At 37.0% G+C, this 24,542-nt stretch overlaps 2 protein-coding genes across 3 annotated transcripts; both read left to right on the top strand.

Moving 5' to 3' along the window:
• The first annotated feature begins 46 nt into the window (after positions 1-46).
• cetn4 (centrin 4) lies at positions 47-3,877 on the top strand. 2 transcript variants are annotated; one of them, XM_085469773.1, is made up of 5 exons: positions 63-234; positions 482-637; positions 746-874; positions 1,647-1,784; positions 3,652-3,877. In XM_085469773.1, the coding sequence occupies exons 1-5, from the start codon at positions 232-234 to the stop codon at positions 3,739-3,741; spliced, it is 516 nt and encodes a 171-aa protein (XP_085325899.1). In that variant the 5' UTR covers positions 63-231; the 3' UTR covers positions 3,742-3,877. The 2 variants fall into 2 exon arrangements, with proteins under 2 accessions (XP_085325908.1, XP_085325899.1); XM_085469782.1 differs by lacking the exon at positions 1,647-1,784 and having other exon boundaries at positions 47-234.
• An 11,616-nt stretch (positions 3,878-15,493) lies between these two features.
• Positions 15,494-19,348, top strand: il21 (interleukin 21). The gene is made up of 6 exons (XM_085469721.1): positions 15,494-16,112; positions 16,224-16,265; positions 18,002-18,115; positions 18,240-18,278; positions 18,405-18,485; positions 18,647-19,348. Exons 1-6 carry the CDS (start codon positions 15,987-15,989, stop codon positions 18,665-18,667), a joined length of 423 nt encoding a protein of 140 aa, XP_085325847.1. The 5' UTR covers positions 15,494-15,986; the 3' UTR covers positions 18,668-19,348.
• Positions 19,349-24,542: the final 5,194 nt, after the last annotated feature.

The following is a 24,542-nucleotide window of genomic DNA, read 5'->3' as shown; positions in this document are numbered from 1 at the left end:
TCCTAGTTGCTGGGCGACAACAAACTGTCCGTATGATTGGCTGAAACTGTTTTAACCCGCCTACTATTTTTTGTGATTGGTTAATCAGGTTTCGTCAGCGTGCTTTCATCATTTGTATTGGCTCTCTCGGATGTCTGTTCACAGAAAAACTACACAGTCGTTGCTACCTGATTTGTTGACATCAGACCATCAAACAAAACAGAGGTTTCCCCGTCGGGATCATTTATTCAAATGGTGTGCATTTATTTAATTATGTAAAGTAGCTTTATAAACGAATGTTTAATGAACATTTTAAGAAGCTGTGAGATTTGCCATAAAAAGCCGTTAGTTTTAACTTGATTCTCTTCGGTCTCCCGGAACAGCATTTAAGCTAGTTAGCACAATAATGACCTAAAATAAGATATGTACCGCGAGTCTCGTTGCTGTTAACTTAGTAACTTAATAGGTAGCTTTTGTGATGTATTAATATTGTATTTCATAGGCTTCAAGTTACCGGAAACCAACTTCCTCGGCTAGCCAAAGGAAAAAGACGGATTTAAAACACGACCTGACTGAGGAGCAAAAGCAAGAAATTAAAGAGGCTTTCGATCTCTTTGACACAGATGGAACTGGAACAATAGACGTGAAGGAGCTCAAGGTTGGCTTTCTAGTTAAATGTGTAGTGATAAAAGTTAAGTAAGGAAAACATACCGCGGTCACAACACCGCAGCAGCTTCAGTTTTCTTTACTGTTATCTGTGTCACAGGTTGCCATGAGAGCTCTGGGGTTTGAACCAAAGAAAGAAGAGATCAAGAAAATGATTGCAGACATTGATAAAGAGGGTTCTGGAACGATTGACTTTGGTGACTTTCTCAGTATTATGACACTGAAAATGGTGAGTGTTTTACCGAAAGGAACAAGAAAACTTCTCTGCAGTTAAGTTGGAAGTTTTACTGTCTGAAAATAGCACTGTCCTTAAAACTGTTGGGGCTAAATCAAGCATTTGTGTGTTGTTTCGACAGCTGTTGTTTTGGAGCAATTCTAAACATTGCAAGAATTTGCTAGATATAGTATCTCTCTCTCTCTCTCTCTCTCTCCCCCTCCCTGTCTCACACACAGACACATTTGTAAGGCTAGTGTATTTATGGGTTGACCCATGAAAAACTTGCCAAATCATCTCTGCCAGTGCTTGTTCTGCTTTTGACTCTTGTTGGAGCTTCTGGTACCACAGATGTTGACAATCAGGTGCCTGATTGGCATCTGATTAGCATGGGTCCTGCTACAGTGAGCAAATACATCATGGCACCGTACATGCAAAGTCACCAACACCTTTATGGCTTTCCTGTGTCCTAAACAAATAGCACAGTAACAGTAGATCATAGAAAAAGGTTTTCTTCAGACTGAAAAAACTATAGATAACATTTAGTGTGGCCACCTGTTCTTTACATTACAAAACATATTTCCATTCAAGAGTTATAAAATATACTGCATGCACACTCTTTATGTCTGTGCTTTGTAAAATGTGCTTCACTTCATTTCCTACACACATTCTGCAAATTATGTTCATATTGGACTGCATTTGGAGCAAAATTTAAAAAAGAACATTTTGCATGTTTTTAATTTGTAATATATATATATATGTGTGTATTCATTTTTGATGAGAACAGAGTGAAAAAGACACAAAAGAAGAAATACTGAAGGCTTTCCGACTCTTTGATGATGACTGCACGGGAAAAATCTCATTCAAAAATCTCAAGAGAGTTGCCAAGGAGCTGGGTGAAAACCTCACAGATGCAGAGCTGCAGGTATAGAGATTCTTCATTACTTTGGAGTACTTACAGTTTTGCCCCTACCTGCCCCTGTGTGAAGAAGTAATCCCCCCTCCCCTTTTTAAATCATGAATTGATGACTCATCCAGAAGGTCACAAAGAACCGAGAACAACATCTAAAGAAAGTTCCAAGAGTGAGTTCTAACCAAAAAGAACATAAAGGTTATTCTCACAATTGCCAAAAATGTCTTGTTGATCTCCAAGACCTTGACGACACAAAAAGTTGAACTTTTTGGGAAGGCTTGAATCTCGCTACATCTACAATAAAACAAACAGCATTTTATAAAAAGTACATCGTAGCAACATCTGGGCCTGCTTTGGTCAACTTGACTTAATTGACGGAACTTTGAGTTCTGCTCTCTACCTGAAAATCCTAAAGGAGAATGGCTGACCATCAGTTCATGCCAGGAACGTATGCACACTCAAGTTATTCAGCAGGACAATGATCTGAAACACACCAGCAAGTTCACCTCTGATTGGCTTAAAAAACAACAACAAAGAAAACACAAGTCACGACTGATTAAGGTGCTTTGGCATGACCTTAAACAGGCTGTTCATATGGCTGAATTAAAACAGTTTTGCAAAGAACGGTAGGACAGACTTCCTCCACAGTGATGTGAAAGGCTGATTGTCTAGTTATTTCGAATGCTTGATTGCAATTTCTACTGCCAAGGGTGGTAGGACCAGTTAATTTAGATAGCTTTTTTTCCCTTAATTAAATTAAAAACATATAATCATTTAAAAATTGCATTTTGTATTATCAGGTTATTGAAAATGATTCCTGAGGTAATGATGTTCAAAAAGTTGGGTTTTGAGAAAAAAACCCCCATCTTGAACAAAAACAAGATTTTGAATTTAGATTGTGATATTTGTAGTGGGTGTAAACTGATTTAATTTTTAACAGAGCGTTTTTCAGTTCTGAAAAATACAATATGGTTTTCTCCTTTACATAAAAACTGATAAGGGCTCAGTAATGCTGGGAAAAATGAAATGAATTAATAAGAACAAAGCTTTTCGTACTGCTTTGCTGCTCAGTACTTTGAGAGCCTGCAAGTCACTCTGCAGTAACTATTCATAGTGTAAAGATTAACATTTTTATATGTAAATGAACCGGTGCATCGCTTTTCTACTCTACTTTATATGCCTCATTCAAACACACACTCATACAAGCTCTTTTTTCCTACACACAAGTCCTTTCTGTCTAACATTCACATACAGTCGTACTCCAATGAGCACATCAGAGAGCAACTTGTTGTTCATTATCTTGCACAAGGATACTTTGGCCTGCAGACTAAACCACCAACCTTCCAGTTAGTGGATGACCTGCTGCACCTCCTGAGCTACAGCCACCCCAGCTGGCTTTGTTAAATATACTAAAGTACAAAAAAGTTGCTCATTCTGAAGGGGTCAGGTGGGATCCTTTTGCTGGTTTGACTGATTTTAAATTTGCTACCTCATATTTAAAATATTGTAGTACCTCTACTACAGTAAATTGTATAAGTGGTACAAACCGTAAAGTAATACCACATGTCCAGAAGCCAAGAATTTTTTATTTAAAGAACAATACATACTTAGAGGAACCACTATAAATACATTTCTATATAAGTACCAAACGTATTGTCTCTCTTCTCATATCTCCCAGTTCCTCTAATGTTGGTATGTTCTTACATGTCACAGTAAAATAGTAGTAACTGTATTATTTTAGGTGGGGTTTTCCTGGGTAACCTTTGCAGTCAAATGCCATGCATGAAACACAAAGTTACCTGAAGTCAGTGTGAGAATTGTTCCAGTTTGATGCTCTCACTTCCTTCCCTTTGCTACATCACATTTATTATCCTTTCAGGAAATGATTGACGAGGCAGACCGAGACGGGGACGGTGAGGTCAACGAGCAGGAGTTCCTGCGGATAATGAAGAAGACCAATCTTTATTAAACCTCAGTGTCTTAGAACCTTTGTATTGTAACTTTTTTTGGAACATTAGTTTTGTTTGTATGGAAATATTTTAATATGTTGTATCTTTGCACACGCTTTTATAAAATTGCAAAACCAATAAATCTATTTCATCAGAGATGATTTGTCTGTTACATTGTCATTATGAAAGCCTTTATTTAAACATAAGACTCATTGAGTTGTCTTTTTCTACAAAAACATAGAGTTATACAAAAATATGAATTATACAAATCATGTGCAAGTGTGATTTAGGATACACCTAGTACAGGTTAAAGAATCAGAATATTGTGAAAAAGGTTGTTTTGTTTTTTTGTGGAAATTGTGTTCTAAAAGATGAACATAATTTTATTATGTGTAGGTGAAATACACTTAGCAGTTAACTGGGACTTCTTTACATTGAGTTCCTGCATCAGTGCAGTGAGGCATGGAGGCAACCAATCCAAGCTGCTTTGATAAAGCAGCTCTCATTTTTGGATCAGGCATTTATCTATCCAAATGGAATGGATAACACAGGTTTACTGGCCAATCAGATACAATACTAACATGGTCAGCAACCATTTGCTAGTAATTGTGGCCTTGTGGGCAGGTCCTACTACAAAAGGAAGTCTGTGTTCCCTTAAAGCTAATTGGGAAATGGAAGCATCTTTAAAATCTCCTGGAAGATTTAAGACCTGGTAAATGGTAAATGGCCTGTATTTGTATAGCGCTTTACTTAGTCTCTAAGGACCCCAAAGCGCTTTACACGTTCAGTAATCCACCCATTCACACACACATTCACATACTGGTGATGGCGAGCTACATTGTAGCCACAGCCACCCTGCGCACTGACAGAGGCGAGGCTGCCGGACACTGGCGCCACCGGGCCCTCTGACCACCACCAATAGGCAACGACAATGTGGTTTCTGTCCCTCTCCAGTCATCTTTGACACTCTGGATTCCAAATGCAAAAATTGACGTGAAAAGGGGACTTTGGACCACTGAGCAACAGCCCAGTTCTCTCTCTCCTCAGCACAAGTATTACAGTTCTGCTGCTGGTTCAGGAGTGGCTGTGATATCAGGACTGCAGCCCCTTTGCTCAAAATATTTGTGCATCGTGCTTGTTGATGTACTGACACCAGCTTCAGTCCGCTCCTTGCGAAGCGCTTCCAAGTTTTTTAATCAGCGTTTAATAACAGTCCTGCAAAGACTGCAGGCATTCTTGTTGTTTGTGCACTTTTTATTACCACACTTTTCCATTCCAGCCAACTTTCCATTAATGTGTTTCAACAGCACTCTGCAAACTGCAATGGCATTTTCTTGCTTACCGTCTTTGTGGAAGGTGATGATGACAACTGGACAAATGCCAAATTAGCAATCTTCCACATATTTTTGCATGTACTGAATTTGATTTGTAGAAATTTACTCAACCGTTTTTTTGAGCAACATGTCATGTCTGTCAATATTACAACAGAAAAATAGTCTAGAGTCTAAAATATGTAAAGATTTTTTAACTTCCATAAATATCTGATGGAAAATATTGAGTTTTTTCGCAGTTTTCTAATTTTTTGAGATGCATGTACAATGCATCTCCTGGTTATAGTTATGTTTTCAGACTCAAGGCTGCTAATCTGCAGAAATAGAAGAGCGATGGTTTTGAAAATCTCACTGAAGGTGATTTCGATACAGTGCAGTAATAAGCTGCAGTGCATCCTGCAAAGCACAACATGCCAATAATGTTTCAGACAGTGAAAGTCATATGACTAAGTTGATGTTGACTAACCTGAATTATTTTACTGTAGACAGAAATGACAAGCGTGAACTTGAGATGAGTAACTCAGTAAAAGTCACTCTCACTTCTTGCTTCGAGTTACAGAATAAAGTTAATTTGTAGAAAACATGCAGCAGAGTGCTGTCCTGCCTACAGATTTGATCATCTTATAGGAAAGATTCTCCCCCTGATTAATTGTCATATACGGCGGAAGTCTGGTTTTGGCCAAAACACCGAACCTTGTTAAAATAAACAGGATACTGTAGTGACGTATTTTTCCGAACCATCAGACGGCTGTGTATTATTTTGAGGATGCTTGCCAGTGATTGTGAAAGTTGTGATAACCTGTTCTAGACGGCGAAGGAACATCGGGGTGGAAAATATGAAAAGGTTTCTCCCAAGATGAGATATCCATTTTTTGAAAAATATTCCACGCAATAAGAGTTTTCAATGCACAAAAAGCGAAAACACATACGAAGAACTTTTGAGAGCTACATTCTGAAGATTTAAACAGTTATTAACATTAACCTCCTAGGACCTGGCGTCCACATATGTGGACATCACATATATGGACCAAAATACTCAATTTTGCCCTACATAGCCTGATATCCACTTACGAGGACATTATACTGCTACTGTTCTATCAAAATTTTAAACGAGTATCCTCATACGTGGCTCTCATTCTTCTTAAAAACAAAAATAAGGTTAAAAAAAAAAAAATCTGGTAATTCTTTGTTTTTACATTCATCAGGCCCCAATATGCCCAAATGTCAAAGAGAAATTAAAAATGCATACTGTGGAAGCGTTCGGGTCTTAGGAGGTTAAGATGCATGTTAAAAAAGAACTTCTATTGAGATACATTTACAAGCAAGTCCGATGTTTAACAGAGATATTTTTATATTTGTTTTGGAGCAGCTTAAAATGCCAGAATATGGGATTTTTTTATGGATTTCTTTCATTTTGTTTAGGTCTTGATGTGAAACTTGGAATTGATACAGATGAGCCAAATCAAAAGGCCAGTATTTCAAAGGCTCATTATATGTAACCCTCTCTGACTCAAATCCATCCACCTTCTTGGAGTTCAAAGCACACCACACACCAGGTGAGAGCTGAAAACAGTACCAGAACTCGCTTTATGTTTACACAAACAGTTACTGCATGTATGGCCCAAATAAATTACATCCACAGTAGAAGACTGCTCTTTGGTTCCATGATTAGTGGACTGGCATTCACATTTTTTCTAGTCTTAATGACGATTTAAAGCAATTGAAAGTAAAAACAGCACATAACCATACATTTATACAGCGCTTCATCTGCCTAACACCTACACATGATTTAGGGTCACCAGTTACCCTAGCACGCATGATATTGGACTTGGGGATAAAATCTGTGCATTCACAAACTCCAGACAGAAAGGCCCAAGACAACAAGGAGATTGAGACCAGGAATCCTTAAAGGCTACAGAGTACCTTCCTCTTTATACAATGCAATAACATTAAGAGTTTAGAAAGCTTTACAAAGGCAGAATTTACAATGGCTGTCAAGTCAATTCAGTTTTAATTTTAAAGTGTCAAATCACAAGAACAGTGATTTGATTTCAAAGAGCTTTCAATTGTAAGGCAAAGACCCTACAATAATATAGAGAAACTCCACCAATCACATGACTCCCAAGGAAAAACTCCCTTTTAACAGGAAGAAGCCTCGGGCAGAACCAGGCTCAGGGAGGGACGGCCATGACCAGTTGGGGTGAGAGAAGGAAGAGATGACAAAAGACTTGAAATTAAATCTATCTGTTTAGTTGTGGAGTAACTTGCTATGAAATCTGTGCAAATGAAGACTTGACCACCTGAAAAACAACATGAGCTGTCTTTACTCCAGCAGACAACCTCTATTCTCCCTCCTTGAAGAATATAATAATTTGAAAGCTGTTTTTCAGGAAAAGAAAGGAAAAACGGATATCCAAAAGGATAACGTGGCCTCAAACACCCTCGTCTTGCTTTGTTTGCTCAACAGTTTTATTAGGAAACTACAAGTGAACACCAAACGTCATTCTGGGGGCACGTCTCGTCACCTGGTAGCCATTTTCATACGTGTGCAGGCACAAGTATCGACATTTAGGCTGCTGTTTTGAAGCATTCTCTAAATGTATATGGGAGGTGGGGTGTCTACTTTTATAACACCGTATACTGCTCTCCGCCAGCATAAAAGGTTTTTGTGTCATATTTAGAGTTGAGTTTAAAGGTTATTTTAAATTTCTTCCAGCAGTTAGACTCATCACTTTAATAACGGCATAAAAGAAAGAGGGTACTTTACCTGCAGGGAGCAACCTAGTTTGGAAGTGTAGGTGTTCAGACAGTGGATGTTTGATTTTAGAACAAAACTTTCCAATTGGAGTTTGATGTTTTGCAACAGTGTCAGTTTCAAGGCCTTAATATCTTCACGGCCCCTCAGCTGAGTGTTATTCCCCTACTGTTGTGGTTAAACAGTATTCACAGCTCATGGCCTGTTCTGTACTCCCACTGCTCCGCTTGTTGTTTTTCTCTTCCCTTCAAATGATCAATTTCCAAAACAGCTAAACCTTTTAAGTCTGGTCGTTGCTGGTAAAAGTCAATCGCATTAACTCTTAAAGGTCAAGAATGTGTCACCATTATGTAGGAAAGCTGTCTCGCAAGCCCCCTTTGAGTAAGATAAACTCAAGACAAAGTAATAACTGTCATTGTGCTTAGAAGAACTGACGGGTGACTGCAGCAGTGGTATGTTGGCTTTTTAAAGCTTCAGCTATTTATCTAAAGATATGTTTAGTTTTTGCAATATTAGACATTCTATTATTTACAATCTACTGCTATGGTGATGTGGTATTAGTTATAAAATTACCCTTAAAAAGAGCAATGTCAGTTTTCAGTTTATCAGTATTTTGTACAGTGGAGACACATTGTAGTTCTTGTATTATTTAAGGTACTATTTAGTCCTATTTGTATTTAGTCAAGTACAGTTAAGAAGAAAACTTGCATAGAAATCAATGTAAAGGCTATGATGACCTTCAAGATGTTGCAACAGAGAAAACCTATAGTTCAGATCTTAAGATTGCACACCTGACTCCCACACATGCCCTGCATTTTAATGCTCGGGGTTTGTGTGGAGATGCGTTGCCACCCCTTAACCACTTACCTTTGAACATATGAGTAGGTCAGGTGTGTTCTACTGTAGAAGAGAAAACCTTGGTTGACAAAATGGCACGCACAAGCAGGTTTGGTAAACGGCATTGTCTTGCATCCCCACTGTGCCAGCAGCAAAGAACATGGTTTCAGAATTTAGTTCTAGTTCTTTGGTTAAATACTGCTTCTTTCCACAAAATAACAAAAAAATAGGTCACGTTGGCTCCTTTTCATTAGTTTTCCTATATGTCTTTTGTCAGATCAGTCACGGTGACCCGATTTATGCAGGTTTGTGAAAACAAAACATTTTGAATAACCCACTTTCCATCCTTTTCTGAGTAAATGACTGTGCAGAATTGTTTATTTTCATAAAATAATAAGCAGGGTTGGGCCAACCATTGGGATGACTTTGCAAAGTGTGAAAATTGCAGATTTCACACAGAAAACATTAATATTTTTATTTTTTTTAATTAAAAAATTGGTACACGGGAGTGGAAATGCAAGGAAAATATTTCTAAAGTTGAACTGTTTGAATCATAAAGATGTCAAATACTTTAGTTCTAAAATGCTCGATGAACATGTGAATATTTTGTGTCTCCAACGATGCTGTCACAATTTTTAGCATTTAATGTGCACTTTCAGCTTGTTTATACCTGTTTATTGTGTGTTCTTAACTAGTATTTACCATCAGGCAAGTTATTCCTAGGCTATTTCAAGCTGATAAAGTGTGGGAACCTACTTTGCAGCTGCTGACCAAACTCCTACAAAATTAGCCGGCTATGCGTGAGAGACTCTCTTTATGTGTAGGCCAAAGAAACCAAAGTTAAACTCTTCATTCTGGTTCTGATAACAGAAACTGCTGTCACAAGATAATTAAAAAACAGCTCGTTATGCAGTTTTTTATTTTAAAGCTTTTATGAGATTATCAGATAAGTCACTGTATTGAGCACTTTTTGTGCGATCTGGTCACACTCAGAAGGAAAAAAGAAAAATAGTTTAGCTTTCCTGTCTACTGGAATCAATATATGAAATTCCTCACATTTTATACGAGAAAACTTCCAATCAACTTTGTGGGTTACCATACTGAACTCTAATGCGCTGCAGGCTAATTTCATCAGCATCTTGCCGATGGTAAATTCCGGCTTGCTGATTTACCACTGGCCTTGTAAGCTTGTTTCGTTATGCTTCATTTATCAAACTTCATCTGTGATTGCTTATTTACCCAATGACAGTGTCAACAGGAGCCGAAATCTACATTTTGATATTACAAATAGCAGCTGGTATCATCTTTGAATGCACTAATGATGACTCTGAACAATAAACAATATAAACAAGCCTTGTAAACAAGCTGTGTCATCCCTTTTGTCATAGCAATGAACAAGACCAGAAGAGGCAATCCCCCACCCACGGCAGCTTTGTATCTTCCTGTACACTTACGGTAATGAGCATGCTCACATTTCATAATCATTGATAATCTCCTTCATTTGTCCTTGCATCTAAAACAAAAAAAGTCATCATGTTTCTCTCAGTCAGCATTTTAATTAAAAAACATACACACTTACTTAAAAAATGCCAAGATGCGTGTGTTTCATGCAAACTTTCAACCTCGCGCCTACTCTCTCCGCACCACGGCAATGCAAACTGTTCACAAAGGGGAGACCACAGTGTAGGAAATCATACTACTGCAAGTGGGAGTAGGAAGTCAACTACATTATCAAGAAGAAGTAAATAAATCTGCCTCACAGTGTCAAATGCTTGAAGTGCAAACACATGGTGAATTCATGAAGATCCTTTTAACTTTCATTTAAACTCCCTGAAGAGACAAAGAACACATCTTACATTTTGTTTTTAGGCCATGCCACCCATACTGAAACCATAATTAGATGAATTCACATTAGAAGAGCACGTATTAGACACGTATTTTATTTATTGTATGCATAAGAAGAGGTACATGTGCAATAAACAAAAACAAAACAAAGCTGTCATTTACGGTTTGAGCAAGCAATATCAAGTCAAAACAAAAACAAATTATGATACTGATGAGCAACAACTGTGGCCGAGCTACGTAATAATGAAATACAGTAGCAGAAAAATAGACAAATCATTTGTTGACAAAAAAAATCAAACATTTACTTTTGATTGACATCTGGTTTTAAGTCACCTCACACTGATAACTCGTGGCAAAAATGGTGTTTAGAAAAATGAACGGGGGTCTACTCTTAACCAACTTCAATAAACTGTAAAAGAAAAAAATACAACAAATGTTATTTATTCTTTATTTTCAGTGTAAAGTAAGAAAAAGGCACATAAGCATAACTTGTACACAGATCTAATGCATTGCAGATACAACTGTTAAATCAGTCTCCTAATATGATGTCATTTAAGTAACACAGATTAAAATATTTATTCATTCTGTGACATCTCAAGCTCTCAATGTCAGTTTACACTAAAGTGACGTTAATCCAGCTTACCTATCGATACCAAGACATTCTAACTATTGTTATATTAATAACAATAAACTAATGTAATTTTAAGAGTTTTGTATCCATTAGTGAGATGTCATTACTGCACCAAGGTAAATACGTATGCTGCTCTGTATGCTCTTGTAGACATTCGGCTACGTCGTTGAAGACAAAGCGCGACTTGAAACAAGCCGCACTTTTTTGTCACTGTGTTTAACACTCTGGCTGACCACAAAGAACATTTCTCAGTGTGGCATGTCACGTCTGACCAAGACTGTTAGTCATCATTGAAAAAACATGTGTCAGTAGAGCATTGTTTTGCAAAGTTCCCTGGAAAAAGCTTGAGATGTTAGTTCTAGATATCTGACGATAACATTTCACTTTCAACTAGTTTTAAAAAGTTTTAATTGATGGCCTTTTTTCATAGTCGCATAGATCAATTAATGTTAGTTTTATGTCAGTTTGAATGAGTAACTACAGTACAACTAATCCAACTAACTCTTGTGATGCTTTGAAATTAAGTGCAGTGCCTCTGCTGTATTGGTGAGGTGCCTCAGAAGACAAAGTAGAATTTCAAAGTTTCCCTCACACATACAATTTTGTGAGAATCTGGTCAGGTTGAAAGCTAGATGTCTATTGTTATGCATCAACTTTTGCCAATTGCTTGCTCATAGTGTGTTGTCTTAATGTTGTTGTTTTTTTCCTGTATTACTGTAGCGTCCTTATCTTACAATATAAAGTTGCTATTGTGACTTGGTGCTATATAAATAAAATTACATTTAATCGATGACCATTAACTAGCTGTAAATTCCCCAGACTATTCCCTACGCTACTCTTTTATTGGTTCAAGTGGGCATAACAAGTACGTTGTACCAGGAAACAAGTTGTCTTAATTTCATTATCAATCGATACACAAATGCCAATATTTTTGTCATCCAAGGTTTTGTGGTGTACTTGTAGTGTGAGATCAAATGGCCATGTAGGTAATAGATGCATGTGGGAACCAAAAAAAGGAACATTAATTTGAAACCACTGGCTGTAGTCTGACTAGTTTTCTATTAGCTTTTAACCAGTATGCAGAAAGGAAGTGTTGAACAGGATATCTGTTGCATGGATATCCTGGTTAAACTGAAAAAAACTGGCTTCTAGCCCAGCAGACTTAACTGCCAGAATAACCGTTTAAAGTGAGCTTGCAGGGGGATAGTCAGTCTCAAACTGGGACCTTCATTTTTGTTAGACGACATCACCACATTTACCATTTTACATACATTAGATACAAAAATAATAGAATTGCACTGGGTAATTTCTTCTGTTCGTCTTTAATTTACTCATATTTGTAATGAATAATATGTAACAGCTTTTTTCTCCCTGGCTGTCCGTTTAATCAGAATGACTAAACACAACTTTTAATTTTTAGAGGTATTTTTTTAAGATTATTGTTTCTGATTGGAATTGAAAACTGGTGAATCAATTAATACGTATGACATTAATCCAGATAAAGTATTAATGTAAAAATGTAAAGTAAAAATGAGGTAGATTTTCACTTCTTGAGAGGATTTTCCTATTACTGGTTTATTATTTAATCATTAAACATTTTGGAGTTTTTTTTACAACTTAAATAAGCTATTTGACAAAAAAATGGGGAAAATGATGCACAAAGACCGTTGTTGGACCTGCAACTGGAAAAAGAAGCTAAGAGCTATGAAATGTAAATGATACATCCTTATGCTTATGTAACACCTTGAACAATCTTGCACCTTTATTTCCACTGCATTTCTTTAATGATAAGGGCATTGTCCCTTATCTCCTCCACTAATCTGTATAATGGGGGAGGAAAGGTTTTATGAATTCCTCATGTCAACATGCTTTGTAAGACTTTTAGACGTAAAAACACAAACCAGCACACCACAGGTGGGTTAGGAGGGATTCTCTGGTGGTGGCCAGATGAGGAAATTCTTTTGAATTTTGAATCTACCTGAGGACACTTTTTCCTTTCTGTGTGCGCATTACAGAAGGTACTCCTGATAAGACGCTGAGGGTGATGCACCTCTTAGACCAGTCGGAGCCCCCACCCACCTGTTCCCTTACGCTGACGAAGAGAGAAAACAGACGAGAGGGGTTTTCTCTTTCACTCTCACTTCCTCTCTTCTGGTTGCCGTAGATTGTTGTAAAGATTGTGTGTATGGAGAGAACTTGTGCACTACCACTGACGGGGCAGAAAGACTGAGGTAGCATGAACATGGACATACTGACTAACCTATGATACAATCTGAAATTCCAAAATGTGTAAGTTGTGAAGTGGAGTAGATGACCATCATTAAATATGCAGTGATATTTCCATAAAAGGTTTCCTATGGCTAAAATATAACTGTGATTAAAGATTGGTTGTCATAATAATAATAATAATAAACAACAACAACAACAATCTATTGTAATAAAAATTGAGCTCATCGACTATGTCTTTGTCTTTTAAACACAATGACCTCAGAAGCGGATTTTAGTCATTATCTTTTAAAACTGCCCAATGAAAAGTCCCATTTCAGTGAAAGCATAAAGGAGACTTTATTTACATTTGGCATTGACATTCAATTGAACTCACAGACAATGAGATATAATATGGGATATAATTCAGATTGTCAAAATTTCACATCTCCTCATCCTCATCCTTTCTCATTAAAAACAGTGTGTCAGGAGTCAAAAAAGGAAAACTCTTTCTCTTGACCAAATTATTTAGAAAGTTAAAAATATGAAGGAGAATTCATGAGGACAGTGCCATGAAAATCCAATAGCATGGGTGCTTAATTATGCAATATTAATAGAAAGTTGCATGTTGTTTCATGCAGCCAACATGGTGACAATGTTACCTTAATACCAAGTTTGTGACTGTGATGGACAAAACAATGTAGTCAAAGTGGCAACAGAGCATGAAATGATACAGAGGCAAAGGTGTGTAAAGCTTTTATTTTTTAAACTGCATCCCAGTGATGATGATTGACATGTCTAACATCATGTCAGCACAACACAAACACAACCATACAAACAATGCAATCAATGATAATTCCTGACAAACAGTCAACAGTCAAGTCAAGCAAAGCTGAGCACGGGCTTTGTCGATCTTTCTGAAGTAGAAGGTTATACAGACCTATGCAACTTCTACAAATAAAAGTGAGAAATATGACTGCTGTTTTCTCTCACTGTGGTGAACCAATGCATCAGATGACTGACATAATGTGTTTGACATAAGCAAAACATACAAAAATTCCCAATATACAGAAGTGCTTTCGTGCCAGTGCGAGTTAAACTACAGACAATAAACCTGAAAGTGAAAGAAAATAGTAATTTTAACCCTTAATTCGGCATTCATAAACATCTTGTTTAAGTTAACCAGAATCGAGTGTTTATTCAATCACTTTTACAAGCTATTCAGTTTTTACACATGTGACAATAAAAAACTAAATATAAGTAATATGTGGTGTTGCTTATCCTTGGAGAATCTTCATTTTTCATTGCAATTTTCTTACATGTGTATTTTTAGTACAAAAAAAATATATTAATTTGAACTAACAAAAACACAAAAGAAAAGACAGGCAATCCAATAGCAATTACCTATACTCCTCATAGCTGTTGTAATATTTTTTTTTAATATATGCATTTTACTATATATACACATATGGATAAAACTGAACTGTTGATCTGTTGCTCACCAAAAGTGGCAGCAACTAAGCTGTTGAGTTATTTGAAGAAAGAACAGACACAATCTTTTCAACCAGTTTTGGATGTGCCTTGAGAGTTACTGATAATAATGAACACCTAGGAACGACCAGATGCCTAACCGCCTCACCTACAAAAATAGTTGATTATCAAATAATTACAATGTAATTACAACATGACAACATTTCTTTAGAAAACCTCTTTTTTTCCCCCTGCAGACCATCATTAATCTGTGAGTCTGTAACAGCATGTGTCATCCTTTTGAAATGACGTGACGCTGTCAGCCCGCTCCATAATGACACATGCAACTGTTTCAAGGCATTTCATAAGCAGACCCTCTTAAGCCGCTGTACGTTTCCTTGATCTTGCAAGTGGACAAAGAAATGTGTAAGAGACAAAAGAGTGAAATAGCAGCATAAAGAACTACTCCGCAAATGTTACTCCAATATTAGCTTACTTCCTTATGCACTATGAAAATACAACATATATATATATATATACACACACACATATATATGCACGTGTGTGTGTGTGTGTGTGTGTGTGTGTGTGTGTGTGTGTGTGTGTGTGTGTGTGTGTGTGTGTGTATGTATGTATACATACACACACACACACACACACACACACACACAGATGTTTTTTTGGTTTTTTTTTCATGTCTCTTTGGTAAAACATTAACTCTTACAAAGGGTTTCCTGTTGTTGCCGAAGATATTTGTCCGTGTAGGTGGCCACAATGCAGTGAATGCATTCAGGTTGTCAATACCACACCTACAAAGAATACCTATGACACGGTACAAGCTTTGGCTCCACTGATTCAAAGTGAAAATGGGAAGTGTCGTCGCCGTTCCTCTAGTTTCCGGGTGAGTCGGGTGCACTCAAACGAGTTTACATTCACACACTAGTATCTATAGGCCCCACGCACGCGCGGCTTGACGCCAGTTTCGGATCACGTAGTGGTGACTGCCAGTGGAAAAGAAAATTTCATTACTCACACACTAGTTTCTGCAGTTTTCCAACTCTGTAAAAGTGGTTTTCCTGTGTCCTCAGGGATAAGTATAAAAAGGTAAGCGACACAAGTATCTGCATTTCCAGTAAAACTTGGGTAAAGCGTCTTTTGGTGAATCGGTGCCTGCTGCTGACACTTAACAATATGAAGCTGATTGTTTTTTGCCTTTTCACAATCTACTGTTGCTCTTTGGTCAAAGCATCTCCCATGGAGCGCAAAAAACTACAAGAAGTCCTTAGAGAGCTGAAAATGCTCAAACGCGACTTTCCGGTTAGTTCATCTACATCAACTTTTTAACTGCTTTAACTGCATTTCACAACTTGCTTTCTAGCAAACTAACTTTCATTACCTAATGCAATCTTTTTTGACTTCCTTTTGCAGAACACAGAACTCATGATGAATACTCCACCAAAGGATATTGAGGTAAGCAAAACTACTTTAATCTAAAATAATGCAGACCGTATGGTCACCACTACGATAAATATTGGTGGTTGCTTACTCATTGTTGTTATGCTCCCACTTACTGTAGTTAGTTTGTCAGGCGCCGGGTACTGTAGGAGTACATCAAATGATGTGTGAAATACCAAAATGTGCAGGGTGATAAGCAGCTGTAAAACTCGAAACTTAAAGGATAAAGGTCCAGATTTAAATTTCGCATCTACTCTTTGATCACAATACTTAAAAATAAATGACTGTCATATTAAGGAGCAGAGGAACTGTCATAAAACGTTTACAAAGTAAAATGTAAGCATTTAAAATTTAATTTAGCAAAAATAAAATCCACATAATTAAGTGTTAGACAGGATTAAAACTACATTATACATTTCTTAGTTTAATTAGAAACAAAAATACGACTATTATACAGAATATTTATTAAAACCTTGCACTATGAAACCATGCATTTTTGTTTTTCTGAGTTGATTTGACTAAGGTGAAATCCTCAAAAAGGCCATATATATTTCAATATTTATAAATAGAAATGACAATATTTACTTTAAAGGCTCTATAGCACATCTTAGCAATGAAACCTAAAAACATTTTGTAAAGTTTTGCAATGCTCTTGTGGTCAAATCCTACATAGTCTCATTATGTACCCTTTATATAACTAGACTTGTAAATGTTTATTAAGATGCACTGCATTACTAGTAAATTCTAATCAGCCTTCTTTCTTGTCAGGCTTATTCATTTTCATTCAGTGAGTCAACCCAAGAGTGTGCTCAGTGGATTTTTTTCATTTTCTCACAGCTTCCTTTGAGTGAAATGTGATGAGTAATCAAGCAGAGAGCAGACAAAACCATTACACTTCCTCACGCCACCTCTCAAACTGAGCATTTGACAGAATGCTAGAAAACTTTTGAGTCAATATTCTGTTTAACATCTTGCAAATTACAGTTTATCTCACACCGCGAATGATGAGGATTGCCAAGCATCTGATCTTGCTTTGCAAAACAAAGATTATGGTTTCAAAATGAGATCACAACACTAAACCGTAGCAATAATGATAAGATTTAACAATAACTATAGCAGAATTTCTGATTTTTAAATGCAGCAAAACAAATTACGGCTAATTCGCTAGGCAGATATAAAATACTCAAAAAAACTTTGACCCAAGCTGGCTGAGTTCACGGGTGTCACACCACACTGGAAAATGAGTATCTAAACAGAAACAAGTGTTTCACATGGGAAAAATTGCATTGTACCATCAGCATTTTCATCCAGATTTTTGGAGGGAAACAATTCATACAAAAAAAAAAAAAAAAACCCTCTTTCACTTAACAGAAAGTTATCATTGAAATAGTGGAAACTCTGTTTGGTTCAGTTTCATTTTGTATAAAAATGTTTTTGTGTGCATCAGATTGGAAAGTCAACTACAATGAAGTCATGAAATGAAACTACAAACAATAGCTTTCTTGGAACAATATTTTTCCTTACATTGAAACAAAGAAAACTCATTTTCATAGCCAACTGTAAATGAAGTAGAACTGTGCATCAAGCTGTTGTGTTCCCTTTGTATGGTGCTCCGTGTGATATATCTCATTTAAAAAAGCAAATGTATTTAAAAAGACCAACCGGAACCCTGACATATATATATGTGTGTGTGTAAGCTGGGATAATCATGATGTCATATTCACCATCATTTCTTTTTCTTTTCGTAACAGGACTGCTGTTGTCTGACAGCCTTAACTTGCTTTCGGGAGACTCTGCTTCAACATTTTGGCATAAGTGGAAAATATCAGAAAAAACTTTATAAGAGTCTTAATCATACCCTTACTGTAAGTACATTGTTTGGGGTGGGACTCACATAATAATATACCTTAAGTCCTATTCTAAAGACTAATGTCAACATTTTAGTACACTGCATTTCTAAAACTGGCATATTTCTTTCAATCATTGCAGATCAGTGGACTGAACTTTTGTAACACAGAAACTTCTACGGTAAGTAAAAATTAGTCAGCATTGCTTTTTTTTCTTGATTGTGACTATTGTTTTTTCAGTTTGTACACAGACTCTTGTAGTAAACGACCATTTAAGTAAACTCCTTTCTTCTTTGTTTCTTTTTAGACCAACTGCTCAACCTGCCACTCACATCCTAAGGAAAAAGCATCAGAGTTTTTCAACAGACTGGAGTCTCTGGTTCAAAGGGTAAGGCTATTTCAGATATAGTTCAGAAAGCTATACATAAAATACTAGACCATTTTGTTTTTACAGTAAGCTTAAAATAAAAAGGCTATGCTCTTTAATATGATCATAAATGTATTGATGCTTGTACAGCAAATTAAGTATTTATTTTCATCCATTTTTAGGGTCTAAGCAGAATCAACTGAGATGAGCTGAAGATCCATTAGCAACTTTAGAGAAGACACTACTTTGTAAAGGGCCAAGCACGTCGAAGATTGCGTCTTACAGCCTGATAAATATTTAACTTATTTATTATTTATTTATATTGAAGTGGTTAACTCACTCAAGCTATCAGGAAAGCTGCTCTGCTGCCACCTTGTGGACTTCGTACCCTCAGTCAGTGAGAGGGAAAATTAATTTATTCATTCATTTTGTAGTTCTCAAAGAATAGTTTAATAATGACATTTATACTGTGTATGAATTTCCTTAGTACATAAATTATTTTGTAAAACAACTGTACCATCTGAAAATATCAAATTAATTACCATATATTATTTGATGTGCCTAGTTTATATGAAGGACAGATTCTCTGCTTGTAGCAGGAACTGAAAGACAAGTGTTCTATTTTTTTTTATTTTTTAGCAAATGGGCATTTTTTTCATTCTGGCAGTAGTCCATTGTATAGTTAACAAGTCGTAACTTTCTCTTGTCAACTTCATATAAAAGGCAGGTTGATATTAATAAAGACAGTGTCTAACTGTGCTATCAAACTGTATTTATGATATAGTTTATATGTTTAGATATTTATTGTTTAAATGTTTGATACCAATTACAAGTTTTTAGAATTACTTTTTTATACGTGCTGGACTAACTGAGAAAAATAAATATAAATGAAATTCACAGAAAGTGAAGAGAAATTGTGTTGATGTTATCCATGTTTTTTGGTTGTTTTTTGTGCTCGTATGACGGGATGTGAATGGGTTAACGAGGCATGTTGTTCAAAGTGCTTTGAGTGCTCGAGTAGAGTAGAAAATCACAAATAAAAGAACCAGTCCGTTTACTATGTTTTGACCTGACATGGTTCTGGAGGCACATCCTGAAATGTAAAGATACATTTTCCAGGAGCTTAAGTTTAATCCAAGCGTTGCATTTGCATTCAGAAGCTGTAAAACAACAACATGTGATCAAACAAGCTTTGACACACTTGCAGCTATATCCAAAAAGACAGCTGGAACACTAGGAGTAGCTAAATCAATATATCTCTGAAGAAGAGAGAATTGGTAAAATGAATAGGTTGTCCTGGGTGTTCATGGAAGACAACAGTGATGGATGATCACAAAATCTTTCCATGATAAAGAACGACACCTTCTGGACAAGACTGTGTACAAGAGAGCAGAGGCTTGCACAGGCTTCTTCAAGGTTCAAACCATACTAGTTTCATAAAACTCTGAGCAATACTCTAGGAGTGGAAGCAAATCTTGTGAAAATGAAAAAGTGCCCATGACAACACAAGAACCATGGCTCTGAGACCCATTAGGTGACCACTGAGCACCTTTGGCCAGACAAGCTGAACAGAAAAAGCTAAAAATAAAAGGTGTGTAGACATGAAACTAAGATCAGCAGGAAGATAAAAGAGTAGTGCTCATGATCCAAATTACATTACGTAACCTGTAAAGCACAATGAAGGCAATGCCATGTGTAGGCATGCATAGCTTCTAGTGGCACAGTGTGACTAATGTTTTCTAAGGAGCTTGGAAAGAAAAGCATCTGGACTTCTTTAAGTTGCTTGAAGACGTTTCACCTCTCATCCGAGAAGCTTCTTCAGTTCTAAGGTCACATGGTGGAGAGTCCCAGATTTAAACCCAGTGGGAGTTTCCCCCCAACAGAGGGACAAAAGGACCCCCTGATGATCCTGTACCTAATCACATGAGCCAAGGTGTGAAAACAGGTGTGGGTCACAATCAGCCAGGATTTCGGTTGAGCTCATTGTGAAACCTGGCCCCACCCTATCATGTGATTTCCTTGAGGTCAAATGGCAGAGGTGTGAGTGGGCGTTAAGGTGTCTGGGAAGGGATCTCAAAACTGGGTTATAGATGTGACTAATGTTTGCTGAAGATACAGTTAGGGCCATATCTATTTGGACACTGACACAAGTTCAGTTTACCTGTTTACTGAAACATATTCCAATTATAGTTACATAATGGACATGGACATACTCTGTAGACTCTCAGCTTTTGTTTCAGGGTATCCACATTCAAATTGGATGAAGGGTTTAGGAGTTCCAGATCCTTAATATGTAGCCATCCCCTTTTTAAAATGTCCAAAAATAAATGTAGAGTTGACGCAAAGGCTATTTCATGGGCAGGTGGGGGCAATTTTTTTGTTATGTCATTATTAATTAAGCAGATATAAAGCCTGGAGTTGATTTGAGGCGTATTTGGAAGATTTTGCTGTAAAAAGACAACATGTGGTCAAAGGAGCTCTCTGTGCAGGTGAAACAAGTCATCCTTAAGCTGTGAAAAAAGACAAAAAGCTATCTGAGAAATTGCTACAATACTGGGAGTGGCAAAATCTACCGTTTGGTAAATTCTGAGAAAGAAAGAAAGCATCGGTGAACGCACCAACGGAAAAAGACCTGAAAGTCTATGGAAGACAACAGTGGTGGATGATCACAGAATAATTTCCATGGTGAGGAGAAACCCCTTCACAACAGCCAACCAAGCAAACAACCCTCTCCAGGAGGTATGAGTATCGATATCCTCATAAAGAGAAGGCTACATGAATGTAAATACAGAGGGTTCACTTCAAGGTGCAAGCCACTCATAAGCCTCAAGAATAGAAAGGCTAGAGTGAAGCTTGCTTAAAAAGAAAAAAAAAAGAAGAGAGCATTAAAAAAGAAAAAAGAAAACAGCATCTGGTGATGCCCATGAGTTCATTACTTCAGGCTGTCATTGAGTGAGCAAAGTGTTTTCAACCAAGTGTTAGAAATGAACATTTTATTTTCAGTTATCTAATTTTTCCAATTTTCTTGAACCTCTGAAATAAAGGGGCAATCTCTTTGTTGTTGTGTAACTGTAAATGTATATGTAAAAGTATGTTACATGTGAAGTCATCAAAGTGTGATAAGTAAACCAGGCAAGATTGTGGACCTAAACCAATGACCCTCTTGCCGTAAGGCAACAGTGCTAACCACTGTAACCAGTAACCGTAAAACTATAGTAAAAAATAACCAGATATTACTATAATCAAAAATACCAGCACTGATTCTAAGGAATAATTGTCTAATAATTGTCTTATGGCATGTGTAATCAAATATTGCTTGGATGGAGAATCAGTCGTTCCCATTAAAACTTTAATGTTAAGTTATGAAATGAAACAGCCTTTTACCATTAATAGGTCGCTGAAATAGCAGTTCCGACTAGGATATACAAAAACACAGGTGTCGAAGTCCAGGCTTTGAGGGCTGGTGTTCTGCAGGCTTTAGATGTGCTTTGATCCAACACTGCTGATTTAAAGGGCTGAATTGCCTCCTCAACATGTCTTGAAGTTGTCCAGAAGCCTGTTAATGAACTAATCATTTGATTCAGGTGTGTTGACCCAGGATGAGATCCTAAAATCTGCAGGACACCAGGCATTGAGGCCTGGAGTTCGACACCCCTGTACTAATGGTAGGGTAGGATTGTAATTCTTGAGGAGCAAAGATGAAGAACCTACCCACCACCAGAGGGCAGTATATTGGCAAGTGTTAAATATATATTAAGTGTATTAAGACTTTCAAAAAGACATGAACACATAAAAATCCAGTGTTTGCTGTTCAAACCTAATGAAATCTTTTAGAGAATATCATAAATGTACAGATTTATGCTCATATAGTGTTTAACATAACATCAAACTTACGCAGCTTTAAAAAGGGTGAATTTTTACAAGTAAAATCCAAGTAATACATGCGAGTAACCTTGTTCTTTCTGAATTTTTCACCAATGTTTTTGAATGTTATGAACAGGTGGATTTACAGAGTTTGCAAATGTGGTAAAACCATGTGTGAAAACATATATGAGAAGAATACCACAGACTTCAAAGATCATGCAGCAACCTGGCAGGCCACTAAAAACTCTCACAATGACATAAGTGAACATGTTTTTTTTAAAACAGGTGTCCCCGCTACAAACATGGACTTCCCAGATGATAAAGGGGGATTTCAGCAAAACAAACTCACTCACTCATCTGTTTTAACCAAGATGAACTTCACACCTGTGAAAAAAAGTCCTGCAGACCCTGTGGGTTCAACCACTAGAAAAAGCTTTGGTCAAGCACAAAAACAAAAACAAGAAAAACAAAAAACAGAACCACTCAAGATGATGAGTCATAACTACTGAATTGCGCTTTATTCTTATTCATTCAATATGATCAGCATACTTTAAAATATACTGATAATAAATGCTTTCTTGGATAAAAAAATTGGGGTTTTCTGAACCGTAAACAAAGCTTACGACAGGTGCCAACATCGCCTATAAGTGTCTTTCCAGGCAAAGAAGAAAAATATGTTTTGTGTAAAAGGTCAGATCAGCAACTCCCACAAATGGAATCAATTTTATGTTTCAAAGATGGTGAAATTTCCCTTTCTGGGTACAACACCAATTGTGATACTCTAGATGAGTGACAAATGGAGGGATTTTTCCTTTCATAAAAAACAAACAGCGCCACACCAGACCCGGTAAGGAGACTGACCACCAAGAGAAAAGATCTAGTGTTCACAGTCATATTGGGATCATATAAGAGCTGTACTACAAAGCATGCTCAAGTTATCCAGGTGTGGTGACCATAAAGGCAGACTTTTTAAGTGTTACACGATTTGTTCTCTTTTAATCTTTTAACATGGTGCACACCCCATGTGCTTCTGGGGAGATTATATCTGTCACATTTACTGTAATTATTTCGCTATGCTATTAGCAATACAGAGTGCAAAGTCTGAGAAGGTTTATAAAGTACTGATGCAGTATTGATATTGTTTTCCCAACACTGAAGACTAATGTAGCAAGTATCCATGATCACAGCTAACAGTATACCTACTATGTATGTATTTAGAACATTCATATTAAAATGAGGCTTACTCACTTAATCCACGATTCCAGTCAAAACCTCCGCTGACATATACATGCAAATTGGGCAAGTAGGAAAGTAGTTAAATATTAACTGCTACAACCCACACTGAAACATGGAGTTTTCAGTGTGCTCAGTCATAGGGGAAGTATTTGGAAAAAGAATCAAATCAACAAAAAACTACTAAAATAATTATCTCTTGTCTCCTGTGGGGAAAGAGGAAAGGATTTAAGGAAGGAAGAAACTGACTTATATAGAAGTCTACTTGTGCAGTAAGTCTTCCTCACTAACAAGAGGGGAGCATGATGAGAAAATGGAGCGAATACTTTGAGGAGGTGATGAATGAAGAAATGAGAGAGTAAACAGATGGAGGACAGTTAGTGAACTATGACGATGATGAAGATTGGAAAGATGGTCGTTCGAGCTGACATACCTGTAGAAATATGGAGATGTCTAGGAGAGAGGGCAGTGGTCTTTTGAACAAGATGGTTTAACAGAATCTGGTAGAGTGAGAAGATGCCTAAGAAATAAAGAAGAAATTTACTGGTACCGACTTTCAAGAACAAGGGTGATATGCTATACCTGTTGCACTGTTCCTTTGTTGTTTTAGACAAAGTAAATGATAAGGTACCACGAGTGGAACTGTGATACCACATGAAGAAGCCAGGAGTGGCAGAGAAGTATGCAAGAGTATGAGTGTGTGACAGTATTGAGATGTGCAGCAGGAGTGACAGGTGGGTTCAAGGTGGTAGTGGGATTACATCATGGATCCACTCCTTTGCAGTCTGAGTCTCCATGGACTATGATGTTTTTGCACACATCACTGGAATCTGTAATGAGAGTAGTGAGCAGACGGAAGAGAGCCTGGAGAGGTGGACAGAATGAGAGAGATCAGCATAGCAAGCTGCAAAGAAGGTAGATGAGTTGTGTGTAGATGAGTCTGCAAAGAGAGGTGAGGAAGAGAGTTCAAGCAGGGTGGAT

The sequence above is a fragment of the Copadichromis virginalis genome, linkage group LG2 (assembly GCF_057382275.1).
Source record: "Copadichromis virginalis isolate Kocher_CV1m ecotype Utaka linkage group LG2, C_Virginalis_male_GT1.1, whole genome shotgun sequence".
NCBI classification, from domain to species: Eukaryota; Metazoa; Chordata; class Actinopteri; order Cichliformes; family Cichlidae; genus Copadichromis; species Copadichromis virginalis.
The sequence above is the reverse complement of the archived record's forward strand: the minus strand, read 5'-3'. Positions and strand labels throughout refer to the sequence as shown.

Bases quoted from the DNA above. Each gene is read 5' to 3' on its own strand.
- il21 (XM_085469721.1), top strand. From the start codon at position 15,987: ATGAAGCTGATTGTTTTTTGCCTTTTCACAATCTACTGTTGCTCTTTG. The intron at 16,113-16,223 runs GTTAGTTCATCT...TTCCTTTTGCAG, and splicing joins TGCTCAAACGCGACTTTCCG to AACACAGAACTCATGATGAA. The intron at 18,486-18,646 runs GTAAGGCTATTT...ATCCATTTTTAG, and splicing joins TGGAGTCTCTGGTTCAAAGG to GGTCTAAGCAGAATCAACTG.
- cetn4 (XM_085469773.1), top strand. The intron at 638-745 runs GTTGGCTTTCTA...TCTGTGTCACAG, and splicing joins TAGACGTGAAGGAGCTCAAG to GTTGCCATGAGAGCTCTGGG. The intron at 1,785-3,651 runs GTATAGAGATTC...TTATCCTTTCAG, and splicing joins TCACAGATGCAGAGCTGCAG to GAAATGATTGACGAGGCAGA.